Source organism: Colobus angolensis, unplaced genomic scaffold, assembly GCF_000951035.1.
Source record: "Colobus angolensis palliatus isolate OR3802 unplaced genomic scaffold, Cang.pa_1.0 Scaffold491, whole genome shotgun sequence".
NCBI lineage: Eukaryota > Metazoa > Chordata > Mammalia > Primates > Cercopithecidae > Colobus > Colobus angolensis.
The window spans coordinates 672,172-695,008 of record NW_012118388.1 but is presented as its reverse complement, the minus strand read 5'-3'; the positions used below and the strand labels follow the sequence as shown (position 1 = coordinate 695,008).

General features: G+C 36.3%; 1 protein-coding gene across 1 annotated transcript in view; it reads left to right on the top strand.

Annotated features, from left to right (window-relative positions):
* Positions 1-22,837, top strand: part of DPYD (dihydropyrimidine dehydrogenase) — an 861,792-nt gene that overhangs the window by 545,824 nt on the left and 293,131 nt on the right. The window contains exons 15-16 of the mRNA XM_011959403.1: positions 11,775-11,843; positions 20,460-20,543. Coding sequence (XP_011814793.1) covers positions 11,775-11,843; positions 20,460-20,543 — 153 coding nt within the window. The remainder of the gene's footprint in view (positions 1-11,774; positions 11,844-20,459; positions 20,544-22,837) is intronic.

The window sequence follows — 22,837 nt, the reverse complement described above, 5'->3', positions numbered from 1 at the left end:
GTATCATCCCATTGGTTCCTGCTCACTTGTTGATCTAGCTTAGATGATATACAGCGCTATAGTAAACTAATTCATTGGCCAAGATCATAGAAATAAGGTTAGCCTCTGAGAATGAATATAATAAAAACTGACACACATTGAATAAAATTCACCATCTATAAAAGTAAACCAACACATTTTCTATGAAGGTTGTATAAGGAGCACAGAAAAATCATTCAAAGTATAAATATTATAGTCAAACAGATCAAGCTTTGTATCTACTCTTACTGGTCATGCCACTGTGAGTAGTTATTTAACTTCTTGAAGGATTCTTTTTCTGTCTGTAAAGTGGGGCTAATAATTTCTATGCTGTGTTCTAAGGATTAGAGATAAGTCGTGTGAAATTCTAAAGATAGTGCTTAGCGTATGCGAATACACAGCATGTAATGGTTCTTACTGTGGTATTCAGTAAAAGTGGCATCAGTTAGCTTTTCCTACATAACAAAACATCTCAAATTTAGGATTGAAAATGACTATTAATTTAGTTCATGATTGTGGATGTTAGCAATTTGCTTAACTGGGCTATGCTACATGGTTCTTCTGGTCTTACCTGGTCTTACTCCATCTGTGGTCAAGTTCCAAGTAGGCTAGGGGCTGGCTAATCTAGGTCAGCCTCAGCTGGATGACTTGTCTTTGTGTCATGTGATCTGTCATCCTTCACTAGCCTACACTGGCTTGTCGACTTGGCTTGGTAGGATTTCAAGAGAGGAAGCAGAAAAGCACCAGGCCCCCTCAAGCTTTGGTTTAACTCTGGCACAACATCACCTCTACCATGTTCTGTTGATTAAAACAAGTCACAAAATCAGTCCTTAACCAAAGGTTGGGTAGATAAATGCTCCCACTTGATGAGAGTCCTTCCGAAGGGGCATGGAAACAGGGAGGTAACAGTGTTTTCAAACCATCTACCACGAGACGATTGAAGACATAAAATCAACTAGAATCTCTAATGTAAATTGAAAGGATAGGAAATCAATATGGTATAGTCTTGATGTAGTAGAGAGGAACTTGGAATCAAAAGACCTGAGCTTAATCCCTGCCTTCGCTATTGATTAACTTGACCCTGGTAAAGTAATTTAAATTATCTGTGCCACATTATTATCAGTATAAGATTCCTTAAATTCAAGATTGTTGTGGGGGATAAATGAGATAATGTATGTGAAAATCTGTACTAAACTGTAAATATAGAAACAAATATAATGGATAATTATTTTTGATACAAAATGTACTTTATAAATTATAAAGGGATCTAGAACCCCTTACCTTTTACCATCTATGTGTCCTTCTTATTCTGTCTCTAGAAGGTAGAAAGTACAATATATATTAAAATATATATTTTAAAAAATATATAAAATATTAAACAAATACAACGTAACAAATATCATAGCAGAAAAGTGCAAAGGATACTGAGAAATATCAGAAGAGGGGTGCCAAAGGAAGTCAGTGGAGCAATGGGGCACAGGAGAGGTATCCCAGAAGGCAATGTCTACATGAGAAGCACGAATTTACTAGAGAAAATGATTGAAAATTCAAATCCAAATGCTTAGCTGATTAGAAACCATTGTTTAGTCCCTTGCCTGCATAAACCAGGTTCCTATTTAGGTATCTTGCTTCATTTTCTGTGAAATACAACCATTTGTTTCTCCCTAAGACAGTCAAATTGAACTACCTGAGATTTCCTAAACACAGCGTATTCCTTAAATACATCATCCTTTGCTTTTGCTCCTGCTGCTCACTCTACCTGGAGCACTCTACCTCCTTGGATTTTTAAATCAATTTCCAATACAGACATACCTCATTTTATTGCAATCTTGTATGTTTTTTTACAAATTGAAGGTTGTGGCAATCCTGCTTCTAACAAGTCTATTGGTGCCACTTTTCCAACCGCATGCACTCACTTCATGTTTCTATGTTCATATTTTGGTAATTCTTGCAATATTTCAAATTTCTTCATTATTGTTACACCTGTGATTTGGGATCAAAGCTGCAATGTCTTCGAGGAATACCTCTAAATGTCCATGGGTGATTTCATAATTGGTCAAATGTTCCTGTTGTATGGTGCCTTCCCTGATTCACACAGCTGCAAATGATTACCCTTTCTTTTGCTCTTATTTTATCTTGGTTAGTGTTATTTTTTGTATCAATTTTCATGTTTCCTTTACTATGTCATATGCTTTGACCATTCCTTATACATTTAGACAAAAGGAACAGAAATATGATCAAGAGAATTCAGCATGCAAATTACACTCAGGAAACAAAGTAATTCAGTGTGGTCAAAGCAAAAGTTGCACTGTGGTCTTGTATAGCCTATTATTTTATCCTGAAATTGGATTTGAAGCCAAAGTGTGATATGAGGAGGTTTGTCTCTTTAGAATAATTTGGCACATAACATAGGCTGAAATCAGATATGGGACAACTAATAAGGAAACTTCTGCAGTAATCCAGGGAAGAAATGGTGAGGATCTTAATACAGTCACAATGAGGAACCTGGAGATATTTGAGAAATAAACTAGAGCAGTACTTCTCAAACTTCCCTGTACTTTAGAACCACCTAGAGAGCCTTGAAAAACTCTGATGCCTGCACCTCACTCCATACAAGGTAGCTCAGAATCCTTAGGATTGTTATCATTTTTTAACTCACTAGATAATTTCAATGCTCAGCCAAGTTTGAAAACCGGTACTTGGTAAATCACTGGATATGGGTGACAAAGATAGGATATTCCTGGTTTTCTAATCTGGGACAAAAGAGAGAAACATAAACATATTTAGTGTGGATAAATAAGCAAATTTAGAGTGGAGAAATTTAAGTTTGGTTTTGAACAAATGGAAATTAGGTGCTAACAGGTAGTCGTATATGCAATTCTTGCACTTAGGAAAAATATGCAGTTTAGAGGTATACACTTTTGGGATTTTCTGCATGTATTAATAGATATTATTCATAATCATTGCGAATATGATGTCTAGAGAATGCATGTGAAATGAAACTAAAAGAGGACCGTGAGTGGACCCTGGGAGCATCAATATGTGAAAAATTGGCAGAGGTAGGAAAAGGAACACCAAAAAAAAAAAAAAAGAAAAGAAAAGTAAGTGGTATCTCTGAAGCTCAGTTAGAAGAGGGATTCAAGAAGCTGAAGGTGGTTAGTAGTCTTAAATGCTGAAGAGAGTTTAGTACAGATCTGGGCTGAAAACTATCTAATATATTTGGTGAGGTCGCTGTTAACCTTGGGGAGATCATTTCCTAAACACATTGGGGAGAGAAACTAAATAAAAACATATGAAGTGATCAAAAGGGGAGGAAAAAGCAAGTTACTGTAGCTCCTGGACTGGTACAGTGGTTGTTTCCTGTTGTGTTGGAAAACATCTCTGATTTTTTATAGAAAATCTTGTATATTATTTAACTTTAAATATGACTTTTCTAGATTTGAAGTAGTTTCGTAAATAAGGCATTTGTCAGCCCCCTAATAAACCAAAAAATGAATTTTTAAATAATTTTAAAAGACAGCTTGTAAGCATACTAGTCTCATTTATGACCATTAAATAAGCAATGAGCAAATAAAATTTGAAAAGCTTATTAATTTCACCTTAAATGTCTTATGGTTAATGTGTATATTTCAGGAATATTGCACGAATCTCACTTTCACTATATTTGAACTAAGACATAAAGGACATCTAAAATTTGAATGTTGTATGGTTAATTAACATTTAATAAACTTATTTTCTTTGTTTAAATGTCTTTGAAAATCAAATGTCTCATCCTGTTTTTCCTCATCAATATAATCCCAGTAGTCTTAGCAATGATATTGTTAAAGTGTTTGACAAAACCTAATGTGGCTACTTGTAATTTATAGTTGTTCACCCCTGTCACTTTGCACTTTTTCCCTACTAAAAAATTTAGATTGTCTTGAAGCTGAATTGTTGACTGGATTTCCTATGTAGTTCACAGTATGGTTACAGAATACCAAAACAGCGTTGTCAATGTGTTTTAAAAAGCATAGACTTGAAGTCAATGGGAATTTGACAAGACAGCCTGCTTGTTATTGTAAGCCATTGCAAGTTTGATGTTGTTCTCCACCTTAATTTTTAATGTGTAAGCTTTAATGACATTCAGTTTTTAAAAGCTGCTTAATAAAATAATTTTATTTATTCCCTAAGGAAATGGAATTGTCAAAACAAAAAAAAAAAGGTGACCATTAAATTTGATTCCTTTATTTAAAAATTCAAAGGATGACAATGGAAGCCATATAGCACTAGCACTACTTTTTTTTTTTTTTTTTTTTGCCAAGTAGGCATCTACCTATTGTTTTTCACCTTTGAGATACCTTTCAGAGAGAGAGAAATATGCAAAATTTCATTAGTAAATTGTTATACTTTGCATTTTATATGCTTCAAAATGTTAATGTCTCATAGAAATTAGATGTTTACAAAAAATATGTACATTTTCTTAAATTGTATTAATTAGTCAAAATGAAAGTAAAAACTATTAAATACTCCAATTTAAAAGTGTTTTCTACAAAGCAGAATTCACTAAAAGAATGACTTTTCAGGAGCACATCAAATTTTAATGACTGAAGCACTAAAAAGCATCTTGATAAGATGGGTCTCAACTCTGAGACAATCTATAAAACCCAATTTTATGTTTTCAGTAATGTAAAAAGGACTGTAATCTGTGTTCCAGTTTTGTAAATCATCTTGTCCTTTTATTTTTACTAGTCATATTGTCATAAATATTATCAACACTGATTAAATACATCTGCCTTTTTGACCTAGTAATCATACCATTTTCTTAGTAAATTTGTTTTCCCTTTCTTTTCTTTCTTCCTTTTTTTTTTTTTCTTTTTTTTTTTTCAAAGACAAAATCTCATTCTGTCTCCCAGGCTGTAGTACAGAGGTACAATCATAGCTCACTAAAGCCTCCAAACTCCTGGCTCAAGCCATCCTCTTGCCTCAGCCTCCTGAGTAGCTGGGATTACAGGCATATGAGCCGCTATGCTTGACCCATTTTTAGAGACTATTTCATACTTTCATCTCTTCCTCATAGTCACAAACCCATTACTAGTTCTCTTCACCCTCAGCAAGAGACCTTACATCCTAGTTCATATTGAAAATGTAGACACCAGGAAGAATGATTTTACTTTTTCCACATCGAATTTAGAAACCTAAATGTATCCATAGTTATTTTTTTCTCTCTACTCGTTTTTTATCCTGTTAAATAGAAACAATGCCTCTGCCTCTCTTAAAGGCCACTTTCTCCACTTGTACTCTCGATTCATCATCCCCTCTTCCCTTTTCAAGAGCTTCTTTCTCTTTCTCAAGTCATTTTCACCAGTGTAAAAACATACTCAAATATAGTCCATTAAGAAAAAATCATTAGTCCTCCCATGACCTTGTACAGGCTGCCCTCATTTGTCTTTCAGCTAGCCCAAGAAAACGTTTAGAGAGATTTGTGTATTGCCTCTACTTCTTCATATTCTATTCACTCAACTCATTCCAACCTGACTTTTGTCCCTGTCACTTCCCTGAAACCCCTCTTATAAAGGTTATGAATGATTTTTCTCTCTTCAAATCCAGTGGACACTTTTCTGCTCTTTGACGCAGACTTTCAGAAGCATTCATCACGGTTGATTGTTCCTTACTTTTTGGAACACTTCCTTCTCTTGGCACGACATCACACTCTCTTGTGCCCCCAGGTCAGTCCTAGGGCCTTTCTTTTTCCCTGTATTATTTTCTTCCTTTTGTGAAGTCATCTAGCCTGGTGACTTCAAATGCCATTATATTTTGAAGTCTCTAAAACTTGCACCTTTATCCTTGACCTCTTTAGTGAATTCTCCACTCATGTATCCAGTGGCACAATTGATGTCTTCACTAATGCTCTGCTTACTTAGACGTATTAAATGTAAAATATTGTAATTGGACCTCTTCAATATTCCCCTGCTACTTTCTTCATTATACTTTATTCTTTCTCAGTAAATTATTTGCATTCCACAGTTCAGTAGTTCAAGCCAAATATCTCAGATCATTCTTAATTTCTACTTTTCTCTGTCTCTCTAAATCTGAGCATTCGCCAACTAGAACCTCAGAACTATCCACTTCTCTATATTTCCATGGATAGCATGAAAGCCACATTATTTCTACATAATCAGACTCCTTGCTTTCACCCTTAACCCCCTTATCCCATTCCGTATAGTAAGAAGCATCTTTTGAAAATGTACATCAGATTATTTTATCACCCTCCTTTAAACCTTTCTGTGGCCTGCCATTACACCTACAATAAAACCTAATCTCCCACAGGGTTCAGAGCTCCCAGAGATCTGGCTATTGCCTGCTTCTCTCATTTTCTTTCATACTATTCCTGTCCTCTCATGAATCTACAACCACAAAAGCCTTCTTTTTTCCCCTTGAACATACCATGCTCATTCCCAACTCAATCTTTGCACCTGTAGTTACTTCTACATACCTGGCTGCTTTTACTCCTGCATTTTATTTTATGTGAGGTGCCATCTCATCTCTCAGTTTTCAACGTAGGGAGCTTTTTACTGAATATGTATCTGATATGCATATATGTATTCTGGTGATTCTCTGTCATGCTCTCCTCCTCTATTACTGCCTTCCTAACGATAATATTGTAAATAGGTCTAACAATTGGAACTGGAAATGGTCCAATTAATATATCTTTTCTTTTTTAATCATTATGACATTTTCCTCCCTAAAATGTAAGCTTCAGGAGGGCAGGGACTTTTTCTGTCTTGTTCATCACTTCTGAGTTAGAACAGCTATTGGCATATAGTGGGGCTCAAGAAATATTGGTTAGAAGTTGAATGCACGAAGATGCTTAGTCAATTTCTTAAGCTCCATTTTGTGTGCCATTTAATTCCTCTTATAGTAGATGCTCAATTTGCTTATTAATCAATTAGGTGACATTGAATCTCCCACCAGACTGTGTAACATAAAATGTAGGATGGGGGAAACAAAGTTCAAATATTATGTAGCATCTGGGTTTCACTATCTGCTCATTCAAATAATATTTTAAAATATGAGCCGTAAAAATTGAGCACTGGAAATGGCATAAATTAAGTGAGATATTGATATAGAAAAAGGTTGCTTTAAGAATATATTTCATTGGTTATTTATTTCTAATAACATTGCATGATGTCTCACGATACGAAATATCCATCATTCTGTTTTTTTCATAGGAAAAAAAATCTTTTCCCTCCTGCTTGATTAAAAACGAAATACAGCAAAACACTGAAAGGCCTTGTAATCATCAAATAGATATTAAATTGTGTCCAGTGTCCTTTTAGCGTTAATGTCTTTCAGCCTGACTGAAAAATTGCTATCTCTTTTAATAAAAAGTAAAATTATTTTTTGGTCATCTTTATTTCTCAGCAATAGAATGCTACCACATATTTTCACAAACCATCCTCTGGTTTTAGATAAGGATATTTAAAATCCTTAGACCATTTCACATTTTTAAAATAAATATGAAGTTATTTTTTCCTGAAATTTAATTGATTTAAAAAATTGCTTTGAAACATGACAATTGTAGCTTAGCATGTAGTAATTGTCAAGACTTTTAAATCATAAAGCAAGAATGTAAAAATAGAATTTCCTTAAGCTAAAATGTGGTATTTATTAATTTAAATACACAGATATGTTAGTGAGGCAGCTGGCCTTGAAAGTGGCTGCAAAGGGGATCTCTCTCCATCTCGTGTGTTTGTCTACTTTCCTCTGTCTCTGCTTTTTTTCCCAGGGTAGTAAGCTTTGGGGTGGGAAAGTGGTTGAGGAGTCAGTGATCACCAGCAGCTGTGAACAAACTTCATTCCAGTTTAGTGACCAACGAAAAAAAAAAAAAAAAGCTTTAGCTTTCCCAGTTCCACTGAAGGATTTTGATAGGAGCAGAGTACCCAATTCCTGTGATTAGTGCAAGTGGGGATACTTTCTCTTTTTTAGGGGGCAAGAAGGTAGAGTCTGCTTTCAACGGATAGGGAAAGGAGAACAGGATAGTGCTTGGCTGCTCAGAGCATACAATGAAAACCTCCGCTTACCATAATATATCTCTCCCATCTGTGGTCACCCCTCCTCAGTCAGAGGCTGCCCACCAGCATTCGATGGCATGATTCTCTCAATATCCTGAACAACTCTCTGGATGATATTTATTTTTCTTCATCAAGCCCAATTGTAGTGCCTCATGATTCTCAGCAACCTATAGGGCGAACAATTATCTTAACCAACCCTGGCACAGTCAATATAAATTTGAAGCGAAAAGTAGCTCTGTTAAAATTAAAATTGCCATATAAAGGAGAGAAACAGTGTTAGTCCCTAGTTGAGAGCACATATCATATCCTACTGTCAAGGCTGGTAAACCTTGCTTCCCTTGTGTGGATTTCTTTGGTCAACCCATCTGCCTGGCTAGATTCAGCCCACCTGAAGGGTTTTTCTTGTCCTCCATGGAACCCTGAGAAGGGAGCTGGAGAGAGGAGTGCACATGCTGTGACTGCTGATTGAGCAGCCACTTCATAGTTGCATGGAAATGTGAATTAGGGGATTATTTTGTTATGCTAGGAGGTGGGGGGTTTTGTGGTTGTTGTTGTTGTTTTATTTTGTTTTAAGAAAAAAATTTTCTAAAAATGTATGCTTATTGCTTATCAGTTTCACCACAGGGTAACTAGTATCTAATGGCTAATTTTTTGTTTTTCTTCAGTCTGTATCTTTGTATCTGTCTCTGCCCTTGAAGTTCTAGCAACAAGCCTCAGGGCTCTGCTCATTCCCTAAATCCTTAGATTAACAGACTATTTTTTACCTGACCTCTGCCTTGTGGTCACTGAAGACAATAGAATGCTGTCACCTGCCCCCAGGCATCATCCCAGTTGATTTTTTCCTTTCAAATAAGGTCCTTAATCTCTCTCTCTCTCTCTCTCTCTCTCTCTCTCTCTCTCTCTCTGTTTTGTTTTGTTTTGCAAGGGATGCCTACACCAAGAGGTGTTAGGTCTAGTCCTGGAAGATCTGGTGCCCTCTTTGATATTTCTCCTTGATCTTTTTTCTAACTGGAGAATAGGGTATAGCACCCCTAAGCAAGATCTTAGATCACTTGGATCTAAGTGGTGGAAAGCATCTCTAACTGAAACTGCATAATTACATGGTGACCCTTTTATGCTTGCAAATAAAGCTTGGAGTATGACTTTTCACTTCTTTTAGCCCCTAGAGAAAAGGCCATGGAACAAACATTCTTACATTTTTCTCCCCAATTCAGAAAAGCTGTAGTTTCACTAGACGAAAAAAGTTGAATCCTAAACTCAATGAATAATAATTTGGCATGCTTAATTTTCTCTATCCATCATCTACTTTTACTTTCTTCTCTTTGTTCCTCTCTCTAAGGAATCTATTCAAAATTCCTGTTTCTCCTGGCTTCCATATTTCGGAAAGTTGTTCAACCTTTATGTGACTGATGTTCTGCGAATTTCTCAGTGGCTTTGATTCAGACTCTCAGATCTTTTGCTTCCTTCTTTTTAATTGCTTCTCTAGTTGACTAGTCCTGTGTATTTTAATATCTGATTATTTTTTCATCACCAAGACAGATACCTTCATCAGCCCTAATCACTCTTCACTCTTACTCATATCATCGCCAGCAGTTTTCAATTGTTTATTTTTGCCTTCTCTAACTTATGATATCCATTTCTACTTAATCTTCTTAAAAGGGTAAGCTGACAATGCAACCCCTTGCTCCTGAACCTCTGGTGACCTCATTCATTTATTCTTTCAGTCTTTGATATGTGCCAGATACCATGCTAGTTACTGTAGATAAATGATGACTAATGCAGAGCAGCCCCAGCTTTCATGGTGTTTGTAGTCTATCTGGAAAGAAAAAAAAAAGAAAAACTTTAAAGACAGACTTCTCTCCCTGGTTTTTAGAACTCTCTCCAATATGGTCACAACTTTCTATCCTCCTGATGAAAACATTTATCTGACTTTTACAGCATATCTTTGGATTTTTCTCAATGTAAATAAAAAAGCTCTATGATGTGAGAGCATAATGGCTTTTAGAGGATTCTTAATACTAGACTCTGCAACTGTAAGCCTGGCACAAACTCTTTGTGTCTCAATCTCTTACTTTATAGAGATAGAATCTCGCTCTGTTGCCCAGGCCGGAGTGCAGTAACGCGATCATAGCTCCCTGTAACCTTGAACACCTGGAGTCAAGTGATCCTCCCATCTCAGCTTCCTAAGTGGCTGGGACTACAGGGTCAGGTCACCACACCCAGCTAATTTTTCTCTTTTTTTGTGGAGACAAGGTATTGCTATGTTTCTCAGGCTGGTAATGAATTCCTGGGCTCAAGCGATCTTCCTGCTTCTGCCTCCCAAAGTGCTGGGATTATAGGCGTGAGCCACCTCACCCAGCCTCAATTTCATAGTCTTTAAATGATAATGATAGGGAATAATTACTTACATGTAAGTATTTGCTTTGGGCTAGCAAAACCTAGTGGTTAAAAGCACAGACTCTCAGTCAGTCACACTGCCTGGCTCTGGGTCCTGGCTCTGCTCCTTATCAGCTATATGACTGTCAGGTCTCATTGCCTCGGCGTCTTCATCTGTAAAGTGGGGAGAATAACACTGGGAATGATTAAATAAGTTAATAAAGTAAAAACCATTGAAACAGTGCCAAGCACACTGTAAGAGCTGTATAAGTCTTAGCCATTTCTGTTAAATTTCTGTTATTGCTTTTCTTTTCTTTTCTTTTTTGAGATGGAGTCTCGCTCTGTTGCCCAGGCTGGAGTGTAGTGGCAGCGCGATCTTGGTTCACTGCAACCTCTACCTCCTGGTTCAAGCAGTTCTCCTGTCTCTGCTTCTTGAGTAGCTGGATACAGGCATATGCCACCATGCCTGGATAATTTTTGTATTTTTTAGTAGAGATGGGGTTTCACAATGTTGGCCAGGTCGGTCTCAAACTCCTGACCTCAAGTGATCCACCCGCCTCTGCCTCCCAAAGGGTTGGGATTACAAGTGTGAGCCACCACGCCTGGCCAATTTCTGTTATTACTTTTCTTAATAAGTGGCACTATTATTCATATTTTACCAATCAGGAAACTAAATACTTTGACCAGGACCACGCGTAAGTGACAGAGTCAGGGTTCTAACCTGGGCATCCTAGTTTCAGAGGAGGCACTAGTAATTACTACTCTATACAGTCTCCATTATGGAATTTTGGTAATAATGTAGTTAAATAATATGTAATAAAATTTAAAACTATAATGCACTATGAATATTTAAGGTATTATGTATACTATAATGAGTTATGTTTGAAAGAAACACTAATTTTTTTCTTTTCCGTCAGTTAAAACCTTTTCACTAGACCAGTAATTACAAACAGCTTTTTAATGGCATTGTATAATTAGACAATCCCTTCACATACATGCATGTATTTACATTGCTACTTTCAGAGGATGGCAAAGTCAGTAATATCATTTCTATTTTGAAAAAGAGAATGCTGAGGATCAGAAAAGTTAAGTAACTTGCCCTCGTGTTCACAGATACTAAATGAGAAAGTCTCCTAATGTAATTCCAAAGCCCCAAATGTCACCCTGTGTTTTGCTGTCATACCCTGCTGTTTTCTAATGATTTATTTTTTAACAGTTGGAAAACTAATTTTATAATATAGCATACCATTATAAATTTATATAAATATTAATGTATCTTTGTGTACAACTGCGTAACTACTTGAACTTATATTCTTTTTCTTTTTAAAGATTGTGATTGCTAGCATCATGTGCAGTTACAATAAAAATGACTGGATGGAACTTGCCAAAAAGTCTGAGGTAATGGTTACTTTCGTATATATTTATTTCATTTCTTCTCTCCTATTTTTATTAGTTTTAAATAAAGAGCTGCCATGAAAAATAATACAGTAGAAGTAAAATTGAATTGAAAATGTAACTTAAAACATTTCTATTATAATTTGTTTACCCTGTGTTTTCATTAAAATGATGGAAATGTAAATTTAAAAGGAATTTATTCTATAAAAGCAGTCCCTTGGATTTCACTCACTACCTAAAAATCCTTTATTCTCTGAACCCATACACTCTTTATTTGCATGTTAAGCAAACTGTATATTATGATGGATGCCATGATAAAACTTAATTCTACCTTTGAGAGTCTAACTTGATCTTACCTTGCCTTTAGGCAAACTAGTTTGACAGTAAGAGAAGAAATTTTGAATATAAAACTCTTGAATATTTAAAGTATAAAAGGTTCATTTAATACTATTCTAGTTTGAATACAGACATGCATAAAAGAGTGGGACAGAATGCTCCTGAATGGAACACTGGTCAGCAGGTTTTCCATAATATAAATTGAATCCTGCACAAATGCAAACAAGTAACCATGTGCCTCAAATTTGTATTTCAAATAGAAAAATACATACTTAAAATTATACACTTATGTCCATCATGCTGTCATGGAAAATAGTCTGGAGAGTCTTAACTGAGGTTTCTTGAAAACCTCTCAGTAATATAGAAGACTAAATCTAACGATACGGATGAACTAATTGATACTACATTATAAAATACTGCAAAGCTATCTATAGTGTTCAAAAATGTTGATTATACATTTTATTTGGACATTTTAAAAATGAGAAAGGAAAAAATTACTTCTGGGACTTAGAGGGGTGAAATTAAACATGATCAGTAATTGGCCTCGTGATCTTCCATGCTGGGTTCATTTGATACATGTATTTACCTAATTGACCATGAAATCTTCCACAGAGCCCGTGCTTGGCTTGAGCTGTGCCAATTTTAAGCTGACTATGATGAATGGCTTTATCATGCCGCTTGCTTCTCTGCCTTTCTTTAAGAACAAAATACTTTTCAAAATTATTTTTTTCAATATTAGACATTAATTTTTAAATAGACAAGATTACTTTTTATAAGTCAAAAGCCTTTAATTATAAACAAACTGGCTAACCTAAAGATATTTTTCACATTTCATATTTTTCTTTAATTTCAGTTTTATTTAATATCACCTTCTAATTACTCTATAGCAAAAACATAAATAAAAAGAAAGGAAGAAAGAAAAAAGAAAGAAGGGAGGAAAAGGTATGCCTTTTGTTCAATCAAAACAGTCTGCAAAATCTCCCTGTAGGAGAACAGTCTGCATAACAAGAAAGTATGATAATATCAATTAAAAAATAAAAATCTTCACTATAATCCTAAATCTGGACTAGCCCAGGAGATATCACATGAAGGAAGTATCCCCCAGGCCTTCACAGCTTCTGGGAGGGTAATATTAAGCAGTATGATTTCATCACAGCTCATATGGTAGGCACCCAATAACATTTTGTAGACTCAGTATTTGGTTTTGATTTTATGAATATGCTTCAAAACAGGTTAAAACAGATTTCCTTACAATGGAAAAACCGACATTAAAATCTTCAAAACCAACAAAAACATATTCAAGTCAAAGTTACTGTACTACCTAACATGTACATTTCTTTTGTGTGTGGTGACATAGGGATGTAAGAAATCAGAGACACCACACCAGCACTCTAGCATGCCAACTCTTTTAAGTTTAGCTAATGGTGTGATGTGATGATGTATACTAAATCTTAAGTTTATAAAACCTTCTTTATGGCTGATTAATTCTTGAATTACACAATAGAGAGCTGAGGAAACTTGCTATCAGCTTTTTGCTACTTTATCTGAAACAGAAATGACACATATGGAGCAGTAGAACCTTAGAATGCATACCCGTTTCATGTTGTCTTCTATATTCTTCAGCCTGACTTGAATTTGTCATATTTTTGAGCACCAAAAAGAAGTTTCTACTGCTTGTGTCAAATCAGTAACATCGTTAGAATCTGGTCAGTTTTCTTGGTCCACGTACCTCACCACAGGCTCTCTTGCTTTTCTGGAACCTTGGTAGTTTACTCCAATTTTATGCAAAAGAAGATTTATGAAACATCTACTATGTATAAAGTCCCTGAGCAGCCAAAGCAAAGATGAACAATAGGGAGCAATCAGATGTATGCCAAATTGAGCCATTGCTGAAGGTTCACAGTATTCACTTGTAAATGGATATTTAATCCAGTATAGTCCATCTTGAATCAGTTTCTTTCTTAATTTGTAATTAGTCTTGAAAATAGAGCCTGAGTCAAAGTTAATGTGAAAAAGCTTTATTGAAGTATATATATCTCAGAGCAGTAAGACTGAGGAGAAAAGAAAAATGAGATGGGGAGAAGGGAAAACAAGCACAATATGGTGCATTCCAGAGCTGGCCACAACTTCACAAGGAAATGCAGCCAATTCCTCAGTTATATGGGACAGGGAATAGCACATCATCTCACAAGATTATAGAATCACCCATTCTCTCATCACTTTCTAGGAAAGGAAGTGGAAGGAATGAGTCTACTGGCTCCTTCAGTCTCCTGTCTCTTACCGGTCCCATTTCACTCCATAGGGAAGCTGGATTTCCTAGCATGGGGTGTGATGCTTCATCTAAACCCAGAATTGGAGGGAAAGGCCAGAGCCTCCTGGTCGGGCCTGGGCACTGGAGCTCCTGGAGCTCTCACTTTGACAGGCTCAGTGAAGGTTGTGACACAACCCACTCTTATCTGGAGGGAGTCTGTGAGAGTGGACAGTTACTGTAGGAGATGTGAAGATAGCAACAGGGACTCAGGTTCCCCTTTGAACTGGCGGCAAAATTCCTGGGTGACAAGTAGTGCCATCAAATTTGAGGAAGCATATAATTGGCTGTGGTCCAAAATGCATCATTACCAAGTTTATTAACAATAGCTCCACTAATCTTCTTGCTCTCAACCAATCCAAATTCTTTCCATCTTTCCTAATTTCAGAACCCTTGACTTGACCATTAAGTGCTACTTGGCCCTTCCCCTGCCTGCCTCTCTCCAGTGTCACTGTGGATCTGTTTTCTGCATTCCAGATCTTACTGCCTTCTTTTCCTCCTCCAGCATGTTCCCAACTCAGAGCGTTTGCTGTTCGCTTGGCGTGCAATGTTCTCTTTTCCTCAACCCTGAGCCTCCAACCACATAGGTTAAATCTCCCTGTCCTATATTCTAAGCCCCTGTCTTCAGAGACCGGTTGACCAGATAGTTAATGAAGCTTAAACTTCAGGGCATTTACTTGCATGAACCATTTCCAAGTCTCTGTACCTAACTCTGTGTTTACAATGTTTGGTTATCATTTTTTCCTTAAAGAGGGTTTTCCAAATTACTTAAGCATTAGGCTCCCCAAAATCTGTAATCTACATTACACAAATAATGTATTTGTGTAATGTAAGTAGTGAAATAATGTCCATGGGGATCGAGACCCCTGTGTGGCTGGTTCACTGCTTAAGCCTCAATTCCAAGCATAAGGCTTTCTCTACCAGCAGATATTTGTTGAATGAAGTAAAAAAGAAGTATACAGTTAGAGTATTGCCATACGACCAGCAAAAAGGATGCCTTTACAGAATAAATGGGAAGAGTGTATTTTATTTGGCACCCATGAACTTGAAGCATTTAAAATCCAATGATGATGATTTTAAGTCAGGTACCTGATGAGGGATTGCCAAGGTTCTGACCACCTTTGGTAGGAAGAGACAAGGAAGATCCAGCAGAAAAGCACAGGCACTAAAACCAAGTTCCCACACTATTCCTAGCAGAGCCAAAATAAAACACTAACAAGCCAGGTTCCTATCAGTTCTTTTTTTACCTGAATCTGGGCAGCAATATGTCATGAATTTAATAGCTGTGAGAGTTAGAAATCTCAAATAGTTTGAGGTAAAAATCAGACGGAGGCACATTACAGAAATCTGTAGGACCAGTTGTATATAAGTTTCTGAACAGGGACAATAAACAGGACAGAATGGAATCACAGGAGATAGACATGCAGCTGGAGATGAGAGATAGTAACTGACTTTATGTCCAGTGGGGGCCCAAGCCAAGAGTGTTTTACCTGTCCCAGGTCTATCTCAGAGAATTTTAAGATCCCAGAGAACTTTAACTCCAGTTTTGGATAGTTGAGACTAGAGGATAGCATTGCTACTTAGAAAGTCAACATCTGACCCCATGTATTCATTTAACGGAAGAAATTAAGAGGGATCCAATAATTGTGCCTTTCATGCCCCACTACAGTACACTGTTCTCACCCTACTTGAGCTCTGATGTCCTTTGCCAGCCCCTATCACCCATGTAAGTCTTCCCTTCCCACTTGGGCTGTGATACACCACACCATGCCACTGGCCATGTAGATGTCCTTCTGGCTCTGCTCTGCTTAGGCTGTGACATCCCACACTGGGCACTCATGGCTGCTCCTCAAATGCTCATGTTCACCTGCCTTACCTTGCCCTGACCAATGACTTCAGAGCTGTAGTGATCAGGAAGGTAAAGGAAAGAAAGGAAGAGGTAGGAAAGAAGGAGAAGAGAGGAGAAGTGTTTTGTGCCTGATTTAGTTGTGTATGTTGCACAAGGATTTGTGGTTTTGCCACCTTAGTTTCTCTGGGTGTTTTTATAAAGTGATTCAGAGAATTTTAAAAATTATATCACTGCCATATTCCAAGAATTTCTCAGGATAGTTTTCCTTTCCCACCTGAGGTATAGACAATGTAGGACCAGGTGAGTTGTCTTAAATCATTTTCATATCAAGGCAGAGGAAGGACAAGTCAGAGGTCTAGTTGGATGGATAAATAAGTATTTAGATAGATAGATGATTGATAGGTAGGTAGATCGACAGATAAAGTATTTAGATAGATAGTGTACACCTTTATAGTATTTATTATATTCCAGAAGTTATTTACTTACTTATTTTTTTATCACTCCTCTTTAAACTTTTATATATGTTAAAGCTCTTATTTTTCTTTTCAGTTTACTTAAAACTGTACAAAATAAACTTTCTCTTTTGGCACTTCTCATTTCCTGTATTAGCCTTGGAAACGTTTAAAAATACATCTCCCTAGAATTCTTCTGTGCAAATATCAAATTTATTTATACCTTATAACAACAACTCTGTGACTTAGTTCCACTTTTTTAATATATTTTTATTTGTAATTTTTAACTTTTTTTGGAGTTCTAACTTATCACTGACTTGATTTTGTGTGTGTGTGTGTTTTTTTTTTTTTTTTTTTTTTTTGAGGAAGCTAAGGCCAAAAGTAGTGAAATAATGTATTCAAGTTCACACAGATAGGATGGAGTAAAAGTGGGATTCAAACCCATAGTTTGGCTCAGAGTCCACACTATCTATCTATATATATATACACACACACACATACACTCTACTGCATATAAGTGGATGATAAATAGATAATGTAGGAAATTAGTAACAGTGTATTTCCTATGTTACTGCCATCACTAGGATATTTCATTTTATAACCATTTAGGTGAGGTAGAATCAACTCTGGATAAGTGACTAAACTAAAAAGCTTGTGACTAACAAGAATCAGAATGCATGCCCAATTTCAGTTAATTTAACATTTCATGCTAATTCAGCAATTAAGGCTTTTTGAATGGTTAGAGTTGCTTGGAAATGGAATTAACTGCCTTTTAAGGTGGTGTGCATCCTGAGACAGGAATTTTCAAGCAGAGGCCACATGAATGTTCCTGTTCTCAAGGTGTCACCTTGAACAGCATTGTCTGTTTTTGAGACTTGGATGCACATTTCAAAGGCCTTTCCAGGTGTGTTTGGTGAGTGGGCATTTGTATATGTGTATAATGTTGGGGAAATTATAATAATTAGTCATTGAAAAAATTTTATATTGGACAGATGATTTTAAAATATTTTCATTTTTGCTTCAAACTTGGAAGCTGTAAGGATATCGAGCTGTTATGTTTTTCGTAACATGCTATGACAACTCCAGCCATAAAATAAGTGATTTGTAGTAAATTATAATAGTGGGCATAAATGCAGGTCCTGGACTCAAAATGCTTGGGTTAAAGACCCTACTATCAGCTATAAGCTGTGGGATGTTGGATAAATCACTTGAACTCTTTATGTCTCACTTTTATCAATTGTAAAGTAGAAATAATGATATATCCTACCTCTTAGAGTTGCTGTGAGGATAAAGTAAGATAAAACATACAAAGGACATAGTAAAGTGTCTGGCATATTGTAAATGCTGAATTAATGTTAGCTATTATTATGTAATATGGTAGCTAGGTGTAAGTTTGAAATAAAATATGCATAATGTAAATATGTATACAATTACCTTGCAAAGCCTTATTTAATCCAAAATGATGTTGAATTGATTTGCTATTAATTGCTGCATTTCAGTTAAATAGAGAAGTCTAAAGGAAATATTTGAAGTAATCAGGAAATAATAAGAAACATGTTATAAGCATATACTTGCACTATACAGTCTTTTCGCTAAGCTGGTAATTACTGCATGGCATGGTTTTGAGACAGGTCATATTATCCACAGTTGACACTTGAGCAGCTGGAGACAAAGAAGGTTGACTGACTTGTACACATCATCCCCAATTCCTTAGCTACAGGCATAAGATTTGAACTCAGGGTTCAGCAGGCTGTGCTCATCCATGCTCACTACCAAACCATCAAAGAAAGAGAAGCATGGTTTTCAGCAATTCTCAAATAACATGAAGACTTTTAAAATCGGATTAGGAAAGCAAAACCATAATGAAACCATGTTAAAAAACAGGCTCAGTGATCAAATGGACTTTAACAAATGTGCAGAAGAAAAAGCAGACTCACTAATGAATAAAGATAGGCAAGAAAATAAACTGAGAAATGACTAGCTGGAGTTCCTAAGTTTGTTGAGGTCCTACTTAAAATTCATAGAGCAGGAAAAAATAGGTTAAAATCTTAAACAATCAGGAAGGAAAGAGAAAGAAGAAATAACTGTTGCCCTAAAGAAAGGTCTAGTGTACGTAGAAAGTAGTGAACCATTTTTTAAGTCTTTGCATGTGATAAACCTGTTAAAATACCGTTGTAACCAATTCAAGCTTCTAGTTGGCCTTACTGAAAAATAAACCATGGCACTGGAAAAATTATAGAAGTTAGGTAAAAGAATATAAAATTTGAATCAGCTAGTTTTTTTTTTTTTTTTTTTTGGAAATGGAGTCTCGCTCCATTGTCCAGGCTGGAGTGCAGTGCCTGATCTCAGCTCACTGCCACCTCTGCCTCCCAGGTTCAAGCGATTCTCCTGCCTCAACCTCCCGAGTAGCTGGGATTACAGGCACAGACCGCCATACCCAGCTAATCTTTTGTGTTTTGGTAGAGATGGAGTTTCACCGTGTTGCCCCGCTGGTCTTGAAATTCTAAGCTCAGGCAGTCCTCCTGCCTGGGCCTCCCGAAGTGCTAAGATTACAGATGTGAGCTACTGCACCCGGCCACAATAATAACCTTTTTTTTTTTTTTTAGACTGAGTCTCACTCTGTCGCCCAGGCTGGAGTGCAGTGGTGCATCTCAGCTCACTGCAAGCTCCGCCTCCCGGGTTTACGCCATTCTCCTGCCTCAGCCTCCCAAATAGCTGGGACTACAGGCGCCCGCCACCACACCCAGCTAATTTTTGTATTTTTAGTAGAGTTAGAGTTTCACCATATTAGCTAGGATGGTCTCGATCCCCTGACCTCATGATCCGCCTGCCTCGGCCTCCCAAAGTGCTGGGATTACAGGTGTGAACCACCATGCCTGGCCTGTAATAACTTTTAAAAGTGTTTTGTTTATTCTTCAAGTTCTTTGCAGAAGACTTCCCACAAATTCTACGATTCTCAAAGTATTCTAAGAATACTTAGAATGAATTATGTTGTTCATTTATATAAGATCTATTTGTATACTAAGGAATTAATGATTTAAACACGAAGGATTCCTATCACTACTAAGACAAAACTATCAATACTTCCTATTTCTTAGATAAACTATTTTAAAATATGATACTGTTGATTTTCAGTTAAAAACATTTTACATTTTGTTTATTCATTCTAGCTAGCCTACTACATTTTTCTTTGTATGCCTACTCCGAGCGTCAATTATTCAAAATTAGTAAGATTTGTGTCCATAAAAATAGAAGCTGTTTAGGAAAGAATAAATGTGATATCAAACAGATCTGAGTTACAGTCTCTACTGTGTCACCTAATAACCAAGCTTGTCATTTAACCTCCCTATGCTTCAGTTCACTTGCCTGTAAAATTGGTATCATAATAATACAAAGATTATGAGAATTAGAGGTAACAAACATAAAGCATATAGAGCAGTGAGTGGCCCCTTATCAGCACTCAGTAAATATTTGGTGTGTGATTGTTGTTGTGGTGGTGGTTGTTATATAGACCTTAATTTGAGAGAGTTAGAATATACCTCACAAGATAGCTGTGATGCAGAAAACAGAATAGTTAACACTTGACAAATGTGAATTTTGTTATCAATGGTGAAAGCCTATTGGTATATAAATAAAGCTTTGCCTTTTCTTTCATTTTCCTTTCTTGTTTAAAGGATTCTGGAGCAGATGCCCTGGAGTTAAATTTATCGTGTCCACATGGCATGGGAGAAAGAGGAATGGGCTTGGCCTGTGGGCAGGTAAGGACCTTGACAGCTGCCACTAAGTATGTCAATGTGACATAACAGGCCCCCGTATGGATAGTTACTATACCTTAGGCAAGGAGATGCGTGGATCAGATGACTGGCTAGAGACTTCCAGGTCTGCATTGTTTAAATATTTAGTGCTTAAAAAGTGGAAAATGAGGGAAGCTGAAATTATAGCAACTGTTTAGTTTTATTGAGGAAAATATCACATTATGTGCTTGACAGGAAGTAATATCATAACAAATAGTTTTTAAAAGCGCTGAAGCAGAATTAGCTGATTTCGAATGCAGTGTTCTTTATTCATTCCTGATGCTGATCCAGTTTCCCTGGAGCAATATACTGTACAAAATGCATTGTTCGTAGTGATTTTGTAGTAAATGGGGCACAGCACAAATTGCATTTTACATTTTTTAGCATATGATCATTATTCACTAACTGTGTTTGGGGAGTTGCAAAAAGACTTTGATGCTATTTTAATTTTGGATACAATAAATGGAACCTTCATACTAAAATACTTTCAAAAGCTTAATGAACACAATGTGAAATAATATGTTAATATATAGAAAACACTGCATCTTTATGTCACTAGTTACCATGTTGGATGTTAAGGAGCACTGTAAAAACTTAATGCTAAAAAGGTGAGTATTTTGCATCTCATAATTTAGCTTTTAAGCCCAGAAGGAAATGGTGTGAATTAAATAGTATGAAATGTAGTAATTTCTGACAGATTGTCTAGTCTTGGAAAGTTTACTTTTATCTCCATGTCTGGCACAGGGCCTTGTACTTAGTAGATGCCCAGCTTTTTTTTTTTTTTTTCTCTCTCTAGTCATCAAATTGATGTGAATTAAACTCAGAGGCCCTTAATTTGGGAAGACAAACATTTCTGCTTATTCAAATGAACATAGATTGCTATCTGTGTATTAGCAGTCAGGAAGAATTTTAAAGTACTTTGTAAATATTTAACATGCAGAATAGATTTGTGACTTAAGGAGAAACCATTGTTATGTAACAGGAAAGGAGGGTCTAGTCAAATATTCTTCAAGTATATTCTCTGTTCCACTCACAACAGGTTGCCCAGAAGATCAGTAACTATGATATATGGTAACAGAACCAAGACTCACAACTACCCAGTATGGGGAAAATATCATGACATCAAATCATGACTTTTATGAGTCACATGATTAGATATTAACATGTTAAGATGGGTAATGTGATTACAATGAAAAGGATTCCATAAAGGACACCTGGAATGGGGGCTGAGTTAGTATTCTTTTCCCATCTCAAGTCAAGATTGTCCCTCCACTCGTTTCACAGTCTCTGAATCTCAGAACTGAAATATATTTTAGTCACGTGGATAGAAACAGCTATGGAGGTTTTAAATCTATTGATTGCTTTGTTATGGGAGAATGCAATTCAATATTTCTCTCTTGCCACAAATATGACGATTATTTTGAAAATGTTACCCTAGTCCCACCTGAGTTTATTTTTTGGAGTAGGCTTTTGCTATATGAGCACATCTGAATTTACTCAGCCTTTAAGTGTCTTAGGTGTATCCTTTCTAGAGAGTTATTTAGCCACAGAAAGTTTTGCACAGCCTTTGGCTGAATGAGAATGCCAAATGCTAAAACTTTGTAGTCAGAGATATCATTAAGCTTTCTGAAAACTCTTGGAAAACACATGTTCCAAAAACCATGATATCTTGGCTGAAGAAAATTTAGGAACGTTTCCATTTCACTTATTAGTTATAATCTCTAAAACTGAAACCAATTCTTCCTATCAGCCAGGTTTAGAAATTTTCTTTTGAATGATATTCTCTTGTAAATTATATAATTGAAGAATAAAGCTAATTTAATCATTTTTGTTCCAACATATTTTAAATGATTTCTCTGCCTGAGGACACATGAATGTTCCATATTTTAAATAAAGAGAAGTTAGAATATTAGTGCATTTTTAAAAAAATGCTTTCCTGTGACTCTGACTTCCCGAAGTGAGCACAAACACACTTGGGCTTATTCGCCTTTTCCTCTAGTTCCTTTTACCCCTTCTCTGCCTCCTGTTCCCATTGCTTCTCCTTTTACCTCCCTAAGTTCCAAAGTCTTGAACACTTGCCAATTGGTGGGATGGAGAATTTATACTCAGTGGTGGGGAACTGAAGAGTCATTCTAGTCCCTCTTCCCCATTGCTATGTGGTCTTGCATTTCATCTGTTGAAAACTTACTATGTGCTAAGCACGGAGCTGCATGCATGGTCAGAGCTTGATCAATATTTGCTTCAAGAATTAGACATGC